This window comes from Crocodylus siamensis, chromosome 10 (genome assembly GCF_052110815.1).
Source record: "Crocodylus siamensis isolate JL-2025a chromosome 10, ASM5211081v1, whole genome shotgun sequence".
NCBI classification, from domain to species: Eukaryota; Metazoa; Chordata; order Crocodylia; family Crocodylidae; genus Crocodylus; species Crocodylus siamensis.
Genome location: NC_143404.1, coordinates 50,215,573 through 50,236,655, shown reverse-complemented (window position 1 = coordinate 50,236,655; position 21,083 = coordinate 50,215,573). Strand labels below are relative to the sequence as shown.

The 21,083-nt window shown below is 47.5% G+C and overlaps 1 protein-coding gene across 2 annotated transcripts; it reads left to right on the top strand.

Moving 5' to 3' along the window:
* The first annotated feature begins 801 nt into the window (after positions 1–801).
* Positions 802–8,899, top strand: RAB5IF (RAB5 interacting factor). Of its 2 annotated transcripts, none has more exons than XM_090020415.1 (4): positions 802–1,010; positions 3,259–3,362; positions 5,805–5,927; positions 6,735–8,899. In XM_090020415.1, the coding sequence occupies exons 1-4, from the start codon at positions 879–881 to the stop codon at positions 6,805–6,807; spliced, it is 432 nt and encodes a 143-aa protein (XP_089876541.1). In that variant the 5' UTR covers positions 802–878; the 3' UTR covers positions 6,808–8,899. The 2 variants fall into 2 exon arrangements, with proteins under 2 accessions (XP_089876541.1, XP_089876540.1); XM_090020414.1 differs by having other exon boundaries at positions 806–1,010; positions 5,805–5,934; positions 6,770–8,899.
* Positions 8,900–21,083: the final 12,184 nt, after the last annotated feature.

Genomic DNA, 21,083 nt, shown 5'->3' with positions numbered 1-21,083 from the left:
AATTCCAATGTGTGCTTCTCAAAATGACCCCCATAATATTCAAGCTAGCACCCAGTTTCCTCAATGGCGGTACAGCCAGGCTGGCACTGGCCGATGTGCGGACGTGACTCCCAAGGCAAACCCGGAGGCTTCCCAGAGGAAGCCGGGGTGCGCAGCCGCCCGCGCTGCCGGGCCTCGCCAACATGAGGCGCGCTGTTACTTTTCCGTACTCCGCACCCCAGGGAACACGAAGCACCTGCATTTGCCAAGGTGGCGTCGGGTCTAAACGGGCCTTGCTGCCCCACCGTCCCAGCTGCCGCGCGCATCGCGCGAGGCGCCGGGCGGCTGCAGGGGGACAGGCCCGCGCGGGACGTGCTGCGTGACCCTGCACGTGTGTCCAGGCCCCCGCGCCCACCTCTGCGCCGCGGGAGCCCTCCCCGCGCGCGCGGCCGGGCTGCTCCTGCCCGGGGCCCAGGCTTAGGCCAGAGGCGAGCGGTCCCACGAGGCGCCGGGCTGGAGGAGGCGAGGCAGGGGTCCCGGCGCAGGCGCCCCGCGTTTCCCGTGGGCGGGGCGGGGCGGGCGCAGGGCAGGCTTCGTCCCGCGCATGCGCCGTAGGCGCCGACCTAGCTCAGCCAGTCCATTCCCCAATCTCCTAGCGCCACCGAGAATATCAGCAACGCTTTCGGCAAAGCCCCTCCCCCCTGCCGTAGGTAGGTGAGGGGCGGGCTCGCCACGCCCCCGCCACGCCCCCGCCAGGCAATAGGGAGAGCGGTGGCTTGGGCCCCGCCCCTCCGGCGCACGGAGTGGCGCGATTGGCTGAGGCGGGAGAGCCGCCGGTGACGCGGCGCGGGCCGCTTCCGGGCAGTGACCGCGGGTGCGGAGCAGCGCTGCCGGGGAGGATGAGCGGGGGGCGGCGGAAGGAGGACCCGGCGCCGCACTCGCAGCCGCACCCGGTGGCCAACGGCGGTGGCGCACTGCGGGGCTCGGCGTGGGGCAAGGCGCTGCGGAGCGACTCGTCCTGGGACGACAAGGTGCGGGGGGGGTGGGCAGCGCGTGTCCCGCGGGAGCGTCACGCCGCCCAGCGCCCAGGGCCTGGCCCGCCCGGCTCCGCACCCCTAGCTCCAGGGGCCGCGCTGCCCGTGGCCGCCAGCCGGGCCCCCGCCCCGCTCGCGGGGCGCCTGCCGAGCCCGTGTCCGGCCGCTGCAGCTAGCCCGAGATCCCTTGCAGCGCGCCGGGCCGCGGAGCAGCTTCGCGCCCGCTGCCGGCGCGCGGGGTAGCAGGTCGCTGGCGCGGGGACACTGTGCGGTGGCGGCTGGCGCTGCGCCTGGCTCCGCACCGCGGTAACCAACCGGCATTGAGATGATTGGTTTTACTTTGAAGATGAGCTCAAATTTCTGGGTGGCCAAAAACCCGAAGCTAGAGCTAGGAGGAAGCTCAGAGATGTCCAGATGTTAGTTATTTCTTGCTGGGGACCAGGCTGTACACGGGCTGTCCAGGCAGCAGAGCAGCCGGACTGGTGTGATAGACAAAGCCTCTCCAGCCCTGCTGCTTAACTTTTCTTTTTTCAGCAGTTTTTTGCATGTCACAAGCAGTAGCCTGGCTGCTCGCCCATCGACTGTGAGGCTCCTCCATAGTTTCCCTCTAAAAAAATCTGACACACTAAGGCTTGGATTCTGCAATCGTGCCTGTATGTGCTTGACTTGAAGCACAAGAATAGTCCCACTGAAGTCATTAGGAGTACCTGCATGCACAAAGTTAAGTACTTGCATAAGTGTTTACAAGCTCAGCTATAATCTTCCAGACATGAGCAGCATGTCAGTGATGCAGGCTTGTCCCCATATGTCAGGGTGTTTCTTTTCTCGAAGTATGCAGAGATGCTCAATCTCATAAAATTATGATTTAGGAATGTATCACGGCTTACCAAGGAGTCTTGGTGACATTTTGTCAATACTGCTACTGGGCCTTCTATTTGAATGGATCTCAACTTAATTTTTTTTTTTAGTCATTTTAAAAACAAAAAAATCCCATAAATAATATTCTTGAAAGAGACAGCTCTGGCTTTTTTTTAAGCCCTTTTGGAGCTAGAGGTGTGACAACTTGTTTTTGCTCTGACTTCTAATCTTTTGTTGTGATAAACAGCAGTGGGAAGGTCAGAAGCTTCTGGCTTTTAGCTGTCATGCAAATAAAAAGCTTTCTTCCACTGTCTGCTTAGGTGTCTGGCCAATGCTGCAAAGAAATTTGAGTTTCTGTAAATACTGCTACAATTGAGTTACCTGACTATTTTTAAAATGGGTAAATGCATATTTAAAACATGATGTAATCCTTCCATATGGGTGAACCTGGATTGAATGAGAAACATTTTAATGCTCTAGTCAAATGATTAACTTCTGTATAAAATCAGTGAGTGAAGGGAACTTAATGTACTACGTTCCATTGGCAATGTAGTGAGGAAACGAACAGCATTACATGTTCTGTAGTAATGGCTCTGAAAGCCAGATGCTGTCCTGGGTTGTGCTAGTATGTCTAGATTGCCAGGGAGGTTGCAAACCTGTATGACAGCAGAAATGAAATTTGATTTGAAATGTGATTTAGACTAGAATTCACCTTTGCTATAGGCTCCCCAGGGAAAATAGGAATAAACAGTTGCACAGTGTTGTCACTTGTATATTCAGGTACAGCTCTGAGTATACACAGCAGTACTGCTAAATACACAGCATTTTAGCGTAAAATTGAATGTTCAGTGACTTTGATTTTTTTTGTTTTTGTTTATATCATTTTAATTTAATATTCATCTTTTTAACAAACACATCGCAATCCAGTCAAAATACTATCAGTAAGGAAATATTTTATCTCTGAGTTCTGTGGTGTCTGAAGTTGCTTGGAAGCACTGAATTGATCACAATGTTTGTTAGCAGGTGATGGGGAACATAACATTCATTTTTTTGTACATATAACATTTGACTTGTTTCATTTTAATAAACAAGAAGACTGAATATATTCATTGTTGTGAGGGGCCTCTAAGAGGGAGGAACAATCCAGACTTAAGACGGAATTTAGAAATTAGAGAGGACTGGGGTACATTTCTTACTTTTAGCTGCTTTTGAATACTATATGCATTATTCTTTTAAAATATACTTGTGTTCAGAACCTTGATTTTTTTTTTTTTTCTTTTTCCTTTGGGGCGGGGCATGGTGAACATTAAGCTGCATTTTATTTATAACTTTTTGCCACCAAAAATGTTTGACATTTTACACCTAACTACTCTTTTTCTCTCCTCAGGATGAGTTTTTAGATGTGATCTACTGGTTCCGACAGATCATTGCCGTTATTTTGGGAATCATCTGGGGCATAGTTCCGCTGAAGGGGTTTGTGGGAATAGCAATGTAAGGTTTATTTTCTTTTACCTGTCATGTACTTTTTCATACTAAGGGTTCGATATTTCTAGTTTGCTTTAATACAGCAAAGCAGCGGAGTGCTATATAGGCACTCAAAATCTTACACACTTTTTTTATGTAGCTTCATATTTCCTGTTATAGTTTGCCATGATGCATCTCTGACCACATCAACCAATTGGCATCTAACAGTCTTTGCATACCCCAGACATTCTGAACAGCTCTTATTTTGGCATTTAAAAAGAAAAGTGTCTCAGTTTGACGTGGTAAATGGCTATATTTGTCTTTTGGAACAGTAATTGTCAATATTTTTCCATGCTACACAGTAGGGAACTTTATGGGAAAGGCTGGGTGGTCATGGCCTCCAGAATAAGAATTCTTGTAAAATGGAATTGTTACAGTTCCTTCTCCCCTGCCCTACCCAATCCGCCCCGATGTATTCAAGAGGGAGAAATACAAAAAGATTTGTAATCTGGAACAAATAAACAAAAGGTTATGCTGATGCATCTGCTTCCTTCATCTCACTAAAGATACATTTTGGTTAAACACTTTACTTACAATAATAACATAAGGAGAAAGGTCCTGTAAAGTAGATATCTTCATGAAGTTCTCTGGGTACATGTTTATATAAAACCTCCTAAATGTTCATATATGTGGTATGCTTGTCCATTTTATTAGCACTGTAAATTAATGTATTCAAATTATAAAACGTAACAGGATTTGTAAATTTAGCAGCCTCTTACGAGCTAGAGAACTAAGCCTGCCACTCAGAGGTGAAGGTGGAAATGAAATATGGGGGCAATGCTCCAGGAAAAAGCGCAGTACCAGCCCTTTGCCATTGTTATACTTCAGGCCTTGAAGGACACTAATGTGGTATCTGTTGGGGAGTTTCCCTGTGACCTACTTTAGGACTCTGTATCTGCTTGTGATAGATATCTTCCAGTTTAAAACCTCTACACTCTTCTAAGTGGTAAAAGTAAAAAGGGTTTGTTTGTTTTTTGTTTCCTCCCCTTTCTCAGAACATTCCAGCTGTTACAAGAAGGTCTCCATCTTTTTCCTTTAAGAAGAAAAGAAAAGTAGCCTAGTTTTTATTTAACCCCCCCCCCAAAAAAAAACAAAAAAACAAAAACAAATCAGGTTTGCGTTTCCTAATTTACTACTTCTCATAATTTTCCCCAGCAACATTCATATGAAACTCAGGATTTTCAACAAATTCAGATCATGGTTCAAAACAGTAGCAGTGAAACTGCCCAAGCTGCAGCAAAGACATAACCTGCTGTCTGTAGCCTGGAAAAAAAACTGCATCCACTTGCATCTTGGGGATGGATTTCACAGCCATAAAGGCTAGAAACACTACATTTATTTGATAGATATAAATGGCCTAGGGGAAGGAGATGCCCCTGGTTAACCACTGGTGAGTTTTTCAGTCCCAGATCAAAGCTGGTAAACCTAAGCAATGCTTTATATTATAAAAAAATATGTGTGTTATATTTCAAAGGCAAGGCCCAGGTTGGCTTAATTCTGGGTCTACTGGGGTCAAACTTAACTCCACTTTGGAGTTGAGAGAGGAAAAAGATGCAGTTGTTTTTGCATTGCCTATACAGAGGTTGGTGTGATCCTTGGCACAGACTAAGGTAATATTTTTGGTTGCTCCAAGATGTACTCTTCCTGTAGTGATGCTAGGAGGGGTTTATAGGGACACAGAGGTGCTAGGACACAAGTCTGCCATGACTCTGCCAGCTCCTTCCTCTGACCTATTCATGCCTATTCTCTTTTTTTGCACCTGGGTTTCACCTGGCGAAGGGAGGACCTTATCTCTACCAATCAACCTTTACACTAGTTTAGCAGCTTAAAATGGGGCCACAGGCCACCAGAAGATGATACCCTTAGGCAAGATAAAATCTACTAATGGATAGCAGAGTTTAATAAATGTACTTGAGGAGCCTAGCACCTTAGACTTGAGAAACAATCATGATAAAGTATCAGAGTCCTTCAGTTTTAACTTTGTGGTTTTCCTATGAACAGATTAGACGAGCAGTTGTCTAGGATGGTTTGAACAGGGATGATTCTGCCTTGAGCAGGGAGTTGGATTGGATGACCTCTTGAGATCCCTTCTAGCCCTACCTTTCTATGATTTAACTGGTATGGTATAACTGTATCAAGTCAAACTGGAAATACACTATCTGCTATTAGGCAGTGCAGTCCTAACTGTGGGGAGGGGGGAGTAGTTTCTAGATTTAACATTACTTGCACTGTGAAGAATTGCTTTTCTGTGCTTTCTCTTCAGGAGGCAAAATATCTTTCAGCAGGAGCTTCTACTAAGCTGGGGCATAAGGGCAGTGTCCTACTCCTCAGCAATAATGTTAATTAGAGCAGAGATTACTCTTATCTGGTCATTGGAAATGATGGATTCTAATGTTTTTTCCCCCACAGATTCTGCCTGATCAATGCTGGAGTCCTTTACCTCTATTTTAGTAGTTTCCAGCAGATAGATGAGGAGGAGTATGGAGGGACGTGGGAGCTAACAAAAGAAGGATTTATGACATCTTTTGCACTGTTTTTGGTAATTCCTTTTGCTCCATTTTCTGATACTTTGTTGGATTTGCTTATGTTTAAATAAGACCTAACAGGGCTGGTTCATGAGTGCGGGGGGAAAAGATGGTTATCTACCAGCTAATAAGTAGGATTGAGCATGAAGATAGGCTGTCCCTACTTGTAGACTAATGAGATGTAGTAGACTAGGAATATTTCATGGAACTTGGGTCAGGGAGAGCTAAAGGTGAGAAACTGCAGCTGTAATGTCATTGAACTTGAGTCTCCCCTCTCTCCTGTCCACTCTCCCCGTAGATCTATGAGAAGAGCAATTTTATTTTTAAAATCTGCTTCCCATCTCCACCAAAGTTTTATCTAGAGCACTGTTGCTTATTGCATCAAGTTTTGCTCTTGTCTTTAAGACCTGTCCATTGTACATTGCAGTTTAAAAATGCTTTCTCTCTCTTCCCTCCCCTCCTGTTCTCTCATCTCTCTCAATGCATTTGTGATCTCAGTACTGGCTGTCTTGAAGTGAGCACATGTGTTTTGGTGTCATTTTAGCTGGGGCTGTGTTGGTGGAGGTCAGGATGCCTGGTAAGCTAGCCAGAAGTTCCACACCAGTTTCTAATGTGTTAGTTTCCTCTGGTGAGATTAAAGCTAGAGATTAGTCTTCAGTCAGGTAGAGAGTGCTCTTGGTGCATGCTTTATTTGATTTGACGGTAAAAATTATTTCCCTATGAAGTTCCATCTTGCCTCTGAAGTGATGTGTCTTGCACTGCTAGCACAGTTTGGGGAATGCTAATTGCTGAAACCTTTCCAGAGGGGCCTGAGTAACCTTCCTTTCTTCTCTTCTGTCCTCTCTTCAGGTTGTTTGGATAATCTTCTACACTGCCATCCACTATGATTGACACAGTCTGCAGCCTTTGCCTGCCAAACCAGTCTTCAATAAGTCCAAGAACATTTTAATAAATCACAACCTCTAGTGGACTGGGATGGGGGGGGAAGTAAAATCAGCCACCTTTCATACTAGTGGTCCAAGGAGCCTGAGAAGAGCCTCAGCTCTTCTCACGGAGAAGCCAATGCATCTCAGTTTTGTACAAGTGTTGCTTATTGGAACTTTTAAAAAGCCATTGAAATTTTGGAAAGTGGTTCGAAACTGTTCATCTTCTGAACTTTCTTCTTAACTTAATCCAGTATTCTTAACAAAGTCCTGTATGTTAATGGGAGAATCTGTTAATTTAATTTGTGTAAATCATCTTGCCCTCTGGATGAAATCTGTTATTAAATTGTGACTTGTCTTCCATCATATTCCTTCAGAACTGCAATTTTAATAGTCATTTCAAGGTACTTATTAGCAGGAAAACACTATAGCTTCAGTACAGGGAGTCCAGTGGTTACTCTTGGCATGTTTTAAGAAAATTAAAAATTTGATTTTATTTGAGTAAATTGACTGTATTTTTTTTACCATTTTTACCTTTTTTGTTTGTTTGGGGATTTTTTGATCACCAGGATTTTCAAAAGCTTTTTGTTAAAGACCTAGATTTTAAAAAATTGCTGGGGAAAATTAGAGTGTATCTGGTATGTGAATGTTTAACTTGTGAACAGTATTCATCATGCTTAGAAACTATGATGCATTTCTTCTGTCCAAGATGGCTACTAACTCAGTTCCTGGAGTCTACCTCAGTTCAGTAGCCTAGATGGAAAAATAATTCCAGAGGCTTACTTTTAAATGTCAGAATTTAACTGCTTAAAATCTTAACTTTTTATAAAGAATGAAGAATTCAACAGGATTCAAATTCTCTGCATTGATAAATGCAGGAGACTAAAAATAAACACAATTGAGGCAGCTAATGTAGATGCAGAACTATTAAGTTAAGTTATGAGCATTTTTGTATGAATAGATGCCTCCAGACTTTGGTATTGGTCTTTTGATGGTGAAGACAACCTCTAAGCTAGATGGCAGCCAAGAGATTGCTGTTAGTTTATAACTGCTTTGGCAGCTTACTACAAATGTGCAAGGGGGTGGTGGTATCTGCTTCTCTAAAATAGTTAAGTACATATCTTTCAAAAAGCTGTATTTACAGAAGTAAAATTCACATTGCTGTCTACAGTTACGGTCAGGAAGTGCCACCCTGTGGTGTAGCTGCCTGCAGAATGTGTTGTTTTAATCTATAGTTCAAGTAAACTGAAGGAAGGTTCTATATCTGGGGTAGGCAATCCCTGGCACGTGTGCCAGAGCATGGCGCACACAGGCATTTTGCTTGGCATATGCACCTTGGGGTGGATGGTAGGGAAGGGGCTGGGGCTAAGCTGCCACAACAAGCATCAGGCCTATTGTAGCCCCCGCTGTCTGCCTCTGGCAAAGCAACATCTTACAAGTTGAGGTTGCAGATGTTTTTGGCATGCTCTTCAGAAACATTGCTGACCCCTGTTCTATACCAAGGTTGCCTTATGGTGAGAACTTGATTGAGTTTTAATATGCTCTTCTTGAAATCCTGTACTGGTTTCATGTTCCAGTTCCTGAAAGATCAAGAGCCAGTTTATCATACATATGTATGTAAACTGTGCACCTAAATAACTACTTTAGGTGCTGGTTTAGGTCTCCTTAGTAAAGGCTCTCATTCATCGTGCACTTTCTGCCAATTATAATATGGGGAAGGGGTGTGTATTCTGGGAAGTGGAAGGCATAGACCCAAGTACCCTAAGAAAAGAGTAGCAGGAATTTGCTGCTATTGTACATCTGAGTTGCCAGTTAAGTGGATGAACTCCAATGCAAACTCCTAAATTTGTTGCTCTACTTCAATCAGTTTTTACATCTGACTTTCCTCCTCCACTAGTTAAGAGAATTAATTTTTCTTGAAAAAAGCCCTGTCCACTAGTTTTAAATTATTCTTTTCTATTGACCCAATTTACATTCGCTTAATTATCCTGACCCACCAATAACATGAACTATTGTATGCTTAAAAGCTCTCTAATAAATGTCACCCAAATAAGCAGTTGTATGGCTCCTATATTTTCTGTCGTCTTATTATTTTAAAGTGCTGGGTATTTTAATGCCCTTACTTGTGACCGGTAATCCTGAATCTTGCTGGTTTGAAACCTACTGTCCTAAAGAGCTAGGTACATTTTTGGAAGCAGTAGCTGGCATTGTAAACCTCATCATGGAAACCTGAACAAGAAAGCAGACTATTTCCCTGTCTGTAGGGCTTTGACCAAGTACTGACATCACTTCACAGTTGGACTGGGATGGACTGTAGGAACTTATGTGGACTGGGTTCTTAAAGAGCACTTAAGCTGGTGCAAACTGTGGTTGCCATACACTATTATGAATCTTGTGTCCTGAAAACTACTGCCCCTTACTTTCCGAGGTGGAGATCAGGAGCTGCAAAGAACTCTACCCACCTTCTTACTTTCTGATTGGAATGGATGAAACCATAGTATCTTAGCATTTCAGTTTTTAATACGTAATTCAAATAAATAAAGGTATATAGCCATCAATATCCAGTTGCTGCTACTCTATACACACTATATATGAGTAGAAGGGACTTGCAGATCTTCACAACAGCTTATCCCAATTTTAGAGATGGGGAATTGACAGAGTGACTTGCCCAAGGTCATTCAGGAAGTCTATGTTAGAACAGGGAACTGAATCTGGGTATCCCATGTCCCAGGCTGGTACCCTAAAGATGGGTCCGTTGTCCTTCCTAGAGAAGAGGGTAAGTGACCACTGTTTCTTTTTTTTTTCCCTAGGAAAAAGTACTGTTTCCAGCTTTAGTAGCCTTTTTTGTTTTAAGTGGTTTTGGTGGCTGAAACTAGGTTATATTTCCCTTTGGAATTGCCAGCAGCAGTGGTGTGGCAGGACTTTGCAGAGACAGCAGAACAAGCTAGCTCCTGCTTTCAGAGGGTATCAGAAAATGCGTGAAAAGGAAATTTCAGCATCAGTAACTGGAACCTTGCCATTCAACTTGTACATGGTGTCTGTCCCATAAAGCTCAACTCAAAAGCCAAAAGATGATTAAGGATATACTGGGTGACCCAAAATTGATATTTGGTAGGGAGTAAGGTCTGCATGTTTGACCATGCAACACCTTAAGATGGGTGGGCAAAATGCAGCCCGCAGGCCAGGTGCAGCCCACTAGGCCATTTTGGGGCCCCTAAAAAATTTAGAAAATTAATATTTATCTGCGCCTGGCTACCTGTCATGCAGTCCTTGATGGCTTGCCAAAACTCAGTAAGCGGCTCTCTGCCCAATATAATTGCCCACCCCTGCCTTAAGAACATAAGTGCCCTGCTTTGTCAGACCAAAAGTCATTAGTGCAGCCTAATCTGATAGTGGCAAGTTGTGGGTGTTTTAGAGCAGAGGTTCCCAAACTTTTTCTTATAGGGTACACCTGGATTTACTAGCTTCCCACTTACCCCTACCAGCATATTATTTGTTTTAAACCTGCCTGATCATTTCATTGGATGCATCTTCATTCTCATTTGGAAACATAGTAAATGGGGGGTTTTTTCATGCCATTTGTGATTTTATAGATCTCTCTCATTTCCCATCATGCTCCTCTGCCCCCACTCCCAACCTAGTTGTCTCCTTTCCTTAGATGAGGAGTCCCAGCATTTTCAGTCTTTCACAGATTCATAGACTTTTAGGGCTGGAAGGGACCTTGGAAGATCGAGTCCAGCCCCTTACCCCAGGGGTAGAAAGTCAGTTGGGGTCACAGTATCCCAGCAAGATGAATGTCTAATTGACTCTTAAACGAGTCCAGAGTAGGTGCATGCACCACCTCTGGCGGCAGTTTGTTTCAGGCCTTGGGGGCTCAGACTGTAAAGAAGCTCTTCCTTATGTCCAGCCTGAAATGGTCTTGGAGAAGTTTGTGATTGTTTGACCTTGTCATCATCCCATGGGAGCTATGGTGAACAGGTGTTCCCCCAGATCCTGATGTACACCTCTTATATACTTACAGGCAACCACCAGGTCCCCCCATAGCCTGTACTTTTCCTGGCTGAAGAGTCCCATAGTTCTTAGCCTCTCATCATAAGGCCTGTTTTCTTGCCCTCTGATCATGCACATAGCTCTCCTCTGGACTCTTTCCTTACCTAGAAGGCATTCCATACCCCCTGATCATCTTTGTCTGCAGTTTTTCTAGTTGCAGTATGTCCTTGAGATGGGGTGAATCACATACAGTATTCAAGATACCTAGGTTTCATATAATGGCAGAAAGTTTTCAGTTCCTTTCCTAATGATTCCTAAAACATTGCTGGTCTTTTTAACTAGGACAGCGTGCTGAACTAACCTTTGTTTTTAAGAATGCTTTGCAATGACTCCAAGATCACTTTCTTGAGTGGTGACAGTTAATACAGAGCCTATCACTGGCTGTGTTTAGTTTAGAGAGAATTTTTCCTCATGTGCTTAACTTTGCACTCACCTGTGTTAAATTTCAGTTGCCACTTTATTGCCTATTTGCATAGCTTTGAGAGATCAGTTTTGGGTTTTACTACCTGGAATAAATTTGTATCGTCTGCAAACTTTGTTACTTTATTAATATTATTATTTTTTCTCCTCTTTTCCCTTATCATTTATGAACATGTTGAACAACACAGGCCCAAACGCAGATCCCTGAGGCATCCCACTATTTAATTTCTTCCATTGTGCAAAATTACCATTTAGCCTTACCCTTTGTTTTGTACCTTTTTAATCAGTTTTCAGTCTCTGAGTGTACCTTTTTGTCTGATCTCGTAACACCTTTGGGTGCATTCTGACAAGCATGCATGTGTGGTTTGTGGCACCTCAAACCTGTTTGAGGCACTGTAAACTGCATGTGCTACATGTGCACCTGTTTGCTGCACTGTTAATTTGCAGTGCATTTTTGACACCAGGAGATCCCAGTGTCAAAAAATACACCACTAAACAAAGTGGTGTGGTGCATGTGGCAGTAGTGTGCACCACCAGAAATAAGTCTGGCTGGCCAGGCTCTAAGTGGTTGGCTTAACACCACTGCTGTCCTAGGAGGCAGGACCCTAGGTAAGGCTATTAGGGCCAGCACAAGTGCTGACCCCAGCCTCCCCTACCCCACACAGGTTGCATGCTGGAGCGTGTGTGCAGGGGTGTGCTAGGGGACAAATGGCTGTGGCACAAATACTCCTGGTTTTCCCCAAGGGTGCCCTGGTGAACAGTTGTTGATGAAGCCCTTGGTGTATACTCCTGACATAACGGTTAGGCTACTACCAAGACCCCTCTCAGCCTTCTCTTTTTCAGGCTGAAGAGGCCCAAGTCCCTCACCCTTTCCTCATATGGCTTGCCTTGCAAATCTCTTATCATATGGGTGGCCCTCCTCTGGACTCTTATCAAGCTTTTCCATGTCCTTGTTGAACTGTGGCACCCAGAACTGGACTCAGTACTCCAGCTGTGGTCTCACCAATGCTGAGTAAGGTGGAAGAATCACTTCCTTGGTTTTGCTTGAGATGCATTAGTTGATGCATGTCGGAATATTGTTTGCCCGGCTGGCTACAGCATCGCTCTGATGGCTCATGTGCATACTATGGCCTATTATTACCCCTAGGTCTCTTTTAGTTGTGGTGCTAGCAGTCAGTTTGATACCATTCAACCTGTAAGTATGTTGGGGATTGTTTGTCCCCAGATGGAGAACTTTACACTTCTCAATGTTGAACTTCATCTGGTTCCAATCCGCCCAACTTGCCAGCCTGTCTAGGTCTGCTTGTATCTGCAGCCTATTTTCAAGTGTGACCATGCTGTCCCATAACTTGGTGTCATCTGTGAACTTGGCCAGTGAGCTCTTTACCTCCACATCCAAATAATTGATAAAGATGTTTAAAAGCATTGGACCAAGCATGGACCCCTGAGGGACACCACTGGCCACCTCTCGCCAGGATGACACAGATCCGTTCATTAGGACTCTCTGGGTCCTATCCTGCATCCAGCTTTGTACTCACCTAACTGTCGAGCAGTTAAGCCTGCAATCCTCCAATTTTCCTGTGAGAACATCATGGGATACCAGATCAAAGACCTTTTGGAAGTTTAGGTATACAATGCCGACCTCCTCTCTCTGATCCAGGTGGCGAGTTACCTGGCCATAGAAGAAACTGAGATTGGTAAAACAAGACCTGCTCATGATGAAGCCATGTTGGCTGTTGTTCAGAATCCTACCTTCTGCAAGTGTATTGCACATAGACTCCTTGATTAATTTTTCCAGGATTTTCCCTGGCATAGAAGTTAGGCTAATTGGCCTATAGTTGCCCGGGTCCTTTCTCCTCCCCTTCTTGAAGATGAGCACAACATTGGTCCTCTTCCAGTCTTCAAGGACCTCCCCCGAGCACCATGAGTTTGGAAGAGTTTTGCCAGAAGTCCTGCGATGACTTTAGCCAGCTCCATCAGCACTTTTGGATGAAGTTCATCCAGTCCTGCTGACTTATAAATGTCTACCTTTTCTAACTGATCACACACCAGCTCAACATCAACAGTAGGAAGGTGGTCATTCCCACCATGCCCTTCTGAATCTTATCTAGCATGATTTTTCCCTTATCTGTTAAAATACTGAAGCAAAGTAGTCATCCAGGAGTTCAGTTTTCTCCTGAGTGTTGGTAACCAACTATCCTGAGCTGTTAAGTTAAGCAATGTCTCCATGCTTCCATTTGTTTTCCTCCTGTCCCCTACATACCTAAAGAAGGACTTCTGATTGTCCTTGATTTCTATTGCTAGTTTAAATTCCATCACTGCCTTAGCCTTTCTAATCTGCTCCTTACAAGTGTGGGCCGTTGTTGTATAGTCCTCCTTGGGGACTGTCTCAAGCTTCTATTGTTTGTATGCCTCTTTCTTCTTTTTCAAGAGGACCATGATATCCCTATTAAGCCAAGAGGGCTTACCAGTCCTTCTGCTACCTTTCCTCCACTTGGGAATAAACTTCTTTTGTGCTTTGAGGATCATGTGCTTGAGGAAGGACCACTCTTCTTGCACTCATTTCACCTTTGGTCCCTGGTCCCTCATCACTTCCCCTACTATTGCCCTGAGCCTGTTGATATTTACTTTTTTTAAAGTCTAAAACTTCAACCCAACTAGCTGATTTGCCTGCCTTGTGATGGACGGTGAATGTGATGGTTCCCCCATGCGGGGTCTGCTCCCTACTGGGGTCTCTGGCGCGTCAGCTGGAGGAGCTCCAGGCCACAGTCCAGAGACTGCGTGCCATCAGGGACTGCGAGCAGGAGATAGACTCCTACTGCCAGGCCCTTCTCTCCCAGGAGCCGCAGGGTAGAGCACCGTCTCCCTCCAGGACTAAGGAGGACTCTGGGACCTCCCGCTCTGCCCAGTCAGGAGCATGGACCAAGGTGGTCAAGGGCCCTAAGGCCCACCGCACCAAGGCCCCTGCCCCGCCGGAGCTTAGCAACAGCTTCGCACCTCTTGCAGCCCCGGCAGAGCCTGCTCAGTTGCCGGCTCCCGCAGGCAACCCAGGCTCAACCACAGCTACTGCCCCCGCTCTCCCCAAGACAAAGCGAAAGGTGTTTGTTGTGGGAGACTCCATCCTGCAGGGGACCGAGGGGGCAATCTGCCACCCCGACCCCTTAGCCCGGGAAGTCTGCTGCTTCCCCGGGGCCCGCATCTGAGACATTGCGGAGAGGATCCCGCAGCTCCTCTGGCCCACAGACCACTACCCCATGCTCCTTATTCACGTGGGCACCAATGACACGGCTTGGAGCACCCCCAGCCAGGTCATGAGGCGCTACAGGGATTTGGGAGTGGGGCTTAGGGGTCTGGGAGCTCAGGTGGTGTTTTCGTCGATCCTCCCAGTCTCGAGCTATGGGCTGAGGAGGCAGAGGAGGATCCACGCAGTCAACCAAAGACTGCGGCGCTGGTGTCATCGGGAAGGCTTTGGCTTCCATGACCACAGCCCGCTTTGGTGAGAGAGGCAGCGAGCTGCTGCGAAGAGATGGCCTCCACCTCTCTCCCCTGGGGAGGAGGCTCTTCTCAGCCAGGCTGGCTGACCTGCTCCACCAGGCTTTAAACTAAGCCCGCTGGGGGATGGAGGGACTACTGCCACCCCTGGCCCGCTAAGCGACCCTTGCAAAGCCAGCAGAGCAAGGCACTTAAGGGAGCCCAACCCTGCCCCAGCTCTGGCACAATCTGTGGGCAAGGCAAGAGCCCCCAAGGGGACATTTGCCTGCCTGTACACTAATGCCAGGAGCCTGGGCAACAAGCAGGACGAGCTCGTCCTCCTGCTCAGTGCAAAGAAATATGATGTCATTGGGATAACGGAGACCTGGTGGGACTCCACCCATGACTGGACCACGGGTATAGAGGGCTATACCCTGTACAGGAGGGATCGTGTTGACAAAAAGGGGCGGGGGTGTAGCTCTCTATGTGAAGGAAAGCTACATGTCCCTGCAAGCTGACGTTGGCGACCAGCATGGACAGCTAGAGACCCTCTGGGTAAAAATTCATGGGGAATATGGCACAGGGGACACAACGGTGGGAGTCTACTACAGACCTCCCACTCAAAGTCCTGAGCTTGACCAGGAGTTCGCCCAGGAACTGACTGAAGCCGCTTGCTCCAGGACCTTGGTTGTCATGGGTGACTTCAATTACCCGGACATCTCCTGGGAAGATCACTCAGCTAAATCTGAGCGGGCGCAAAGCTTTCTCTCGTGTGTGGATGACCTCTACCTGACTCAAGAAGTCTATGGGCCAACGAGAGGCAAATCGCTGCTCGACCTGGTACTGGCTACGGGGGACGACCTAATTGGTGACCTAGTGATCGATGGGAAGCTGGGTGACAGCGACCATGAGCTGATCACCTTCACCATCCGCCATAAAGCTGGCAAGTCAGTCAGCAACACAGAAGTCCTTGACTTCAGAAAAGCCGACTTTGACAAGCTCAAGAGGCTTGTCAGTCAGGCCCTCAGGGACCATGACCCCAGGGAGATGGGAGTTCAAGAAGAGTGGTTGCTTCTCAAGGGAGCAATCCTCAATGCACAAGCTAAATCTATTCCAACACGGAAGAAAGGCAGCAAGAAGGCACAGCAGCCCTCCTGGCTCTCTAGGGACCTAGCGGACCTCCTGCGGCTAAAAAGGAAAGCCTACAAAGGATGGAGGATGGGATTCACCTCCAAGGAGGATTATTCTGCGCTGGTCCGGTCCTACAGGGAGCAAACCAGGAAAGCCAAGGCTGCAACTAAACTCCAACTAGCTTCCAGCATCAAGGACAACAAAAAGTCCTTTTTCAGATATGTGGGGAGCCGGAGGAAAAGCAAGGGCAATGTTGGACCCCTGCTAAACCAGATGGGGCAACTGACAACTGACGCCCAGGAAAAAGCCAACCTATTAAATAGGTACTTTGCGTCAGTCTTTCATCAGTCCCATGGGACGCCCATGCCTGCTATGGGACAGGGAAATCTGGGTGAGGGGGATCCCCTACCCTCCATCAATGCTGACCTCGTGAAGTAACACCTTGAGAAGCTGGATACCTTCAAGTCAGCCGCCCCTGACAATCTGCACCCCAGGGTACTCAAGGAGCTGGCGAGCGTCGTAGCCCAGCCCCTGGCACGGATCTTTGAAAACTCCTGGCGCTCTGGTGTAGTGCCCGAAGACTGGAAGAAGGCCAATGTGGTGCCGATCTTCAAGAAAGGGAGGAGAGTGGATCCGGCTAACTACAGGCCCATTAGCCTGACTTCTATCCTGGGGAAGATCTTAGAAAAGTTTATTAAGGAGGCCATCCTTGATGGACTGGCCCAGGCTAACATTCTAAGGGACAGCCAGCATGGGTTTGTTGCGGGTAGGTCTTGTTTGACCAATCTCATTTCCTTCTATGACCAGGTGACCTATCACCTAGACAAGGGAGAAGAGATTGATGTCATATATCTTGACTTCAAAAAAGCTTTTGATCTGGTATCCCATGATCACCTCTTGGCCAAACTGCCCAGTTGTGGCCTTGGCTCCACCACGATCCACTGGCTGGGATATTGGCTCTGTGGTCGGACCCAGAGGGTTGTGATTGATGGCAGTCACTCATCGTGGTGCCCTGTGACCAGTGGGGTCCCTCAAGGCTCTGTCCTGGGACCCATCCTGTTCAACATCTTCATTAACGATGTGGACATTGGAGTCAGGAGTGGACTGGCCAAGTTCGCCGATGACACCAAACTGTGGGGCAAAGTGTCCACGCCAAAAGACAGGCGGGTGATCTAGGCTGACCTGGACAAGCTCAGCAAATGGGAAGACGAGAACCTGATGGTGTTTAACACCGAAAAATGCAAGGTTCTCCACTTTGGGAGGAAAAACCTGCAGCTTCCTTATAGACTCGGCAGTGCTACGTTGGATAGCACTACAGAAGAAAGAGACTTGGGGGTCTTCATTGACCACAAGATGAACATGAGCCTGCAATGCGATGCTGTGGCTAGTAAAGCGACCAAAACGCTGGCTTGCATCCATACATGCTTCTCGAGCAAATCCCGGGACGTCATTCTCCCCTTGTACTCGGCCTTGGTGAGGCCGCTGCTGGAGTACTGCGTCCAGTTTTGGGCTCCACAATTCAAAAAGGATGTGAAGAAGCTTGAGAGAGTCCAGAGGAGGGCCACGCACATGATCAGAGGTCAGGAAAACAGATCTTATGATGACAGGCTGAGAGCCATGGGACTCTTTAGCCTAGAAAAGAGCAGGCTCAGGGGTGATCTGATGGCCACCTATAGGTTTATCAGGGGTGACCACCAGGATCTGGGGGAACGTCTGTTCACCAGAGTGCCCCAAGGGATGATGAGGTCGAACGGTCACAAACTCCTGCAAGACCGTTTCAGGCTGGACATAAGGAAGAATTTCTTTACTGTCCGAGTCCCCAAGGTCTGGAACAGTCTGCCAGTGGAGGTGGTTCAAGCACCTACATTGAACACCTTCAAGAGTAAATTGGATGCTTATCTTGCTGGGATCCTATGACCCCAGCTGACTTCCTGCCCTTTGGGCAGGGGGCTGGACTCGATGATCTCCCGAGGTCCCTTCCAGCCCTAATGTCTATGAAATCTATGAAATCACCCAGGCTACCCTCAATATTCAAGTCATTCACCGGATCGTCTCCTTTGGCCAAGACCTCTGGTTGGCCTGTACACTTTCTGAGTCAGGTAGAGCACTTCGATACAGGTCAGAAGGCAATGCAACTTATCTGACTTAGCAGAGTCTTCCTCCCAAGAGATGTCTGGGTGATTGAAGTCACCCATGACGCCCATGTCTTGTGCGCGCATGGCCTCTGCCAGTTCTCAAGAAATGGGTCCCTCGGTGCCCTGCAGGAAGGAGCGTCCCCCTTTGTCTCATCTTGGAGGTGGCAGTTCACTGACTACCCACCTCCTCTGGTGTCTCCATTGGAGCCTCCTCATGCACGGTGCACATTGCGGCAAGGGGTGCAGCCTCCACTGGGCTGCTTGTGTCGCTGGCGCTCCTTGCCACTCATGTGCAGCCCCCACACTCACACAGCATGGGAGGGAAGCCCCATGTGCTGGAGCCTGCTGCCTTCCCTGTTGGGGCTGCACTTCAGGGTGGGGGAAGCCCTAGATGCCTTCCCATGGGGGTGGGGGAGGCAGCTAACTCCGGCGTGTGGGTCTTCTCTCTGGTGCTGCACAGGTGGCCCAGTGGAGGCTGTGGCCCTTACACAATGTGGAGCGCTGGCCGGAGTTGTGTCCTGCTTGCTGCTTCTGCCACTGCCTGCTGGGGCTGTGTGGTATGGGGAGTGTGGAGGGGTCCCCACATCTCCCACCCTCCCTCACACCCACTCTGCCCAGCCAGCCTCCGTGCTGCCACCGCCCCCCTGGACATGGACTCCATGCTGCTACCAGCCTCAGCCCCAGCCCCAAGCTCTGCGCTCTGGCCCAGCTGCAGCCCCCCCCGCCGCTTCCCTCCCTGTTGCCCAGAGCCAACAGGAGAACAGGGAAGCGGAGCAGGTCCTTGGAGGCTTAGCAGCTGCAGCAGCAGCCCGGTGGGGAAGCTGCACTCTGGCTGGGCAGGCCCGTCTGTCCACGAGGGTGGGAGCGAGGCAATAGGGTATGTTTGGTGAGGGTGGGTGTCCATGTGGGTGCCTCGCTCCCACCCTTGCTGGCAGAAGAGCTGGGTGGGGCACAATTTGTTGGTGGACTCCATGGGCCAGATAAAAGTGCTTGGCAGGCCAGCTCTGGCCCACAGGCTGTACTTTGCCTGCTCCTGCCTTAGGAAGATGTTAACTTAGGTAAGTGTGTTAGCAAAGGAAGAAAATGGAAGGGGTTGTTTAATATGATGGAGGAAGTTTGGGATCAACCTGGCTCTGTGAGTCAAAATGCAGGAGGGGGAACAAAAAAGCATGGCTTGTGGATTGTGGCAGCAGAAAGGGCTATGGAGGAGAAGAGAATAATGCTCTACCTGTGTTTGGCTGGAAGAAGAGATGTGACTGACTTGGAACTTGGAGCAGAGAGGGAAATGGAGAGGTTGGAACTGAGATAATGGAGACTGAGGATAAGTCATTTTTGTTCAGTGTGGATGCCTGATACTTGAAGAATCACCCCAATCTGTTACTAAACATCTGCTGAGCCCACAAATTCCAGTGCTCAGCCCCTGTGAAGGTTCTGGTATCTTAAGCATGTGCTCACCTTGGTACATCCACATTTTTTATAATGTTGGCCTTGCCCTTTGCTTGCAGCTCACAGCAGGAACATTAGATCCATTTCTGTAATGCTGCAAGATCCTCCAGTGAAAGGTGTACTAGCAAGGGCAGTACAGTTTGTTGTGGTAGCACAAGCTGGAGCATGGACCTATGTGAGTCTGAGATTACTTTTCACTGCTCTAAAGCAGTGGTGCTTAACCTTTTGGCCTCATAAGGCAACTGAGTAGCATGGGGCCAATCTGGGGGCTGGATAGTACCTGCAAACCTGGATCCAAACCACACCACCTCTACCAGGCTCTGTGAGCTGGGCTTGGGGCCAAGCATGCAGGACAATGGCCCAGAGGGCTCCCCAGGTGATATGCAGACCCCGCCATGCAGGCCAGGTAACAAGGTGTCAGGGCCTGGATTTGGCGCACAGGCTGGGGACTGAGCATCCTTGCTCTAAAGCAAACAAGAAAAGTGGAACAGTCTCTATTTTTCTCTTGTACTGTAATACCAGATTGAGAGGCAGTATAAATACAAAAGGCAGTTAATATGGAATCCAGCATTCATGCTCTGTATAGCATTCAGTTAGTGCTTGAGTATTGCAAACAAGAAGACACTGACAAAGCTGAACCAATGCAAAGCAGAGTTAAAGCGAGAATAAAGGCCTTTTCAGGTCCTGAGAACCAAGTTGTGGGCAGCATGAATTGATGCTGAGGCTTATTTCCATGATGTCCCCAGCCCTGATTGGCTCTCTGTTCCATCTCCCAGCCCTCCCACCCTTGCAAATGGGAGTGAGGCTGAGACTGTGGGCCAATCAAGCAAACGTTCTTCAAACTAAGTCAACTTGGGACATGACCTATAGCTTTGTCTCTGCAAAGCAGCAGATGGCTGGATGGAAGGGGAGCAAGCATGATTATTTTTCCCATCCAACTTGGCAGTCATCACAAGAAAAGAATAAATGTTTTCCTGGCCCCACCCCACAGCCCTTCACTAAGCATCAAGGTTGGTATGTGGAAGTTGGCAGAGATACGACTTTTAGCCCTGCTGGAAAGTCAAGTGTAAAATCAATTAACCCTTCCACGGTGGCACTTTCCAGGAAGCATTAAAGGGAACAGCAAAGGCCTATCTGCAAATGCATAGTAATGAGCTGTTTGGAAGAGCAACTTTGCCAGACATGTTTTAATGAAGAATAATAATACCAAGTGGACCTCAGCTAGAGATGTTGTTCTCAAGCATGGTGAAGCTCTGTCTAAAGCAGTGGTTCCCAACTTTGTTAGACTGGGGTCACCCCTTGACAAATGCCAGCTCTTAGCCCCATCCCGCCCCCTTTTTTGACTATGTACAGATAATAGAGTAGTTCTTCTATTGCAAAGAACTTGGAAAGATTACAAGGCATAACAGTTTTAAAACTATTAATTCCTCTTTGAATTTATCTTGTGAATCATGTTGGTGTACCTACTAGCACCATGTTGTACCCTGTGGCACCCATGAAAGGATCTTAAGACACCCGAGGGTGCTACAGAACCCTGGTTGAGAATCACTGGTTTCAAGCAATTAAATGATTGTAAAGAGTTCACTT

Excerpts from the sequence above, each read along its gene's own strand:
- RAB5IF (XM_090020415.1), top strand. The coding sequence starts at position 879 with ATGAGCGGGGGGCGGCGGAAGGAGGACCCGGCGCCGCACTCGCAGCCG. Across the intron at positions 1,011-3,258 it reads ACTCGTCCTGGGACGACAAG|GATGAGTTTTTAGATGTGAT; the intron begins GTGCGGGGGGGG and ends TTCTCTCCTCAG. Across the intron at positions 5,928-6,734 it reads TTTATGACATCTTTTGCACT|TAACCTTCCTTTCTTCTCTT; the intron begins GTTTTTGGTAAT and ends GAGGGGCCTGAG.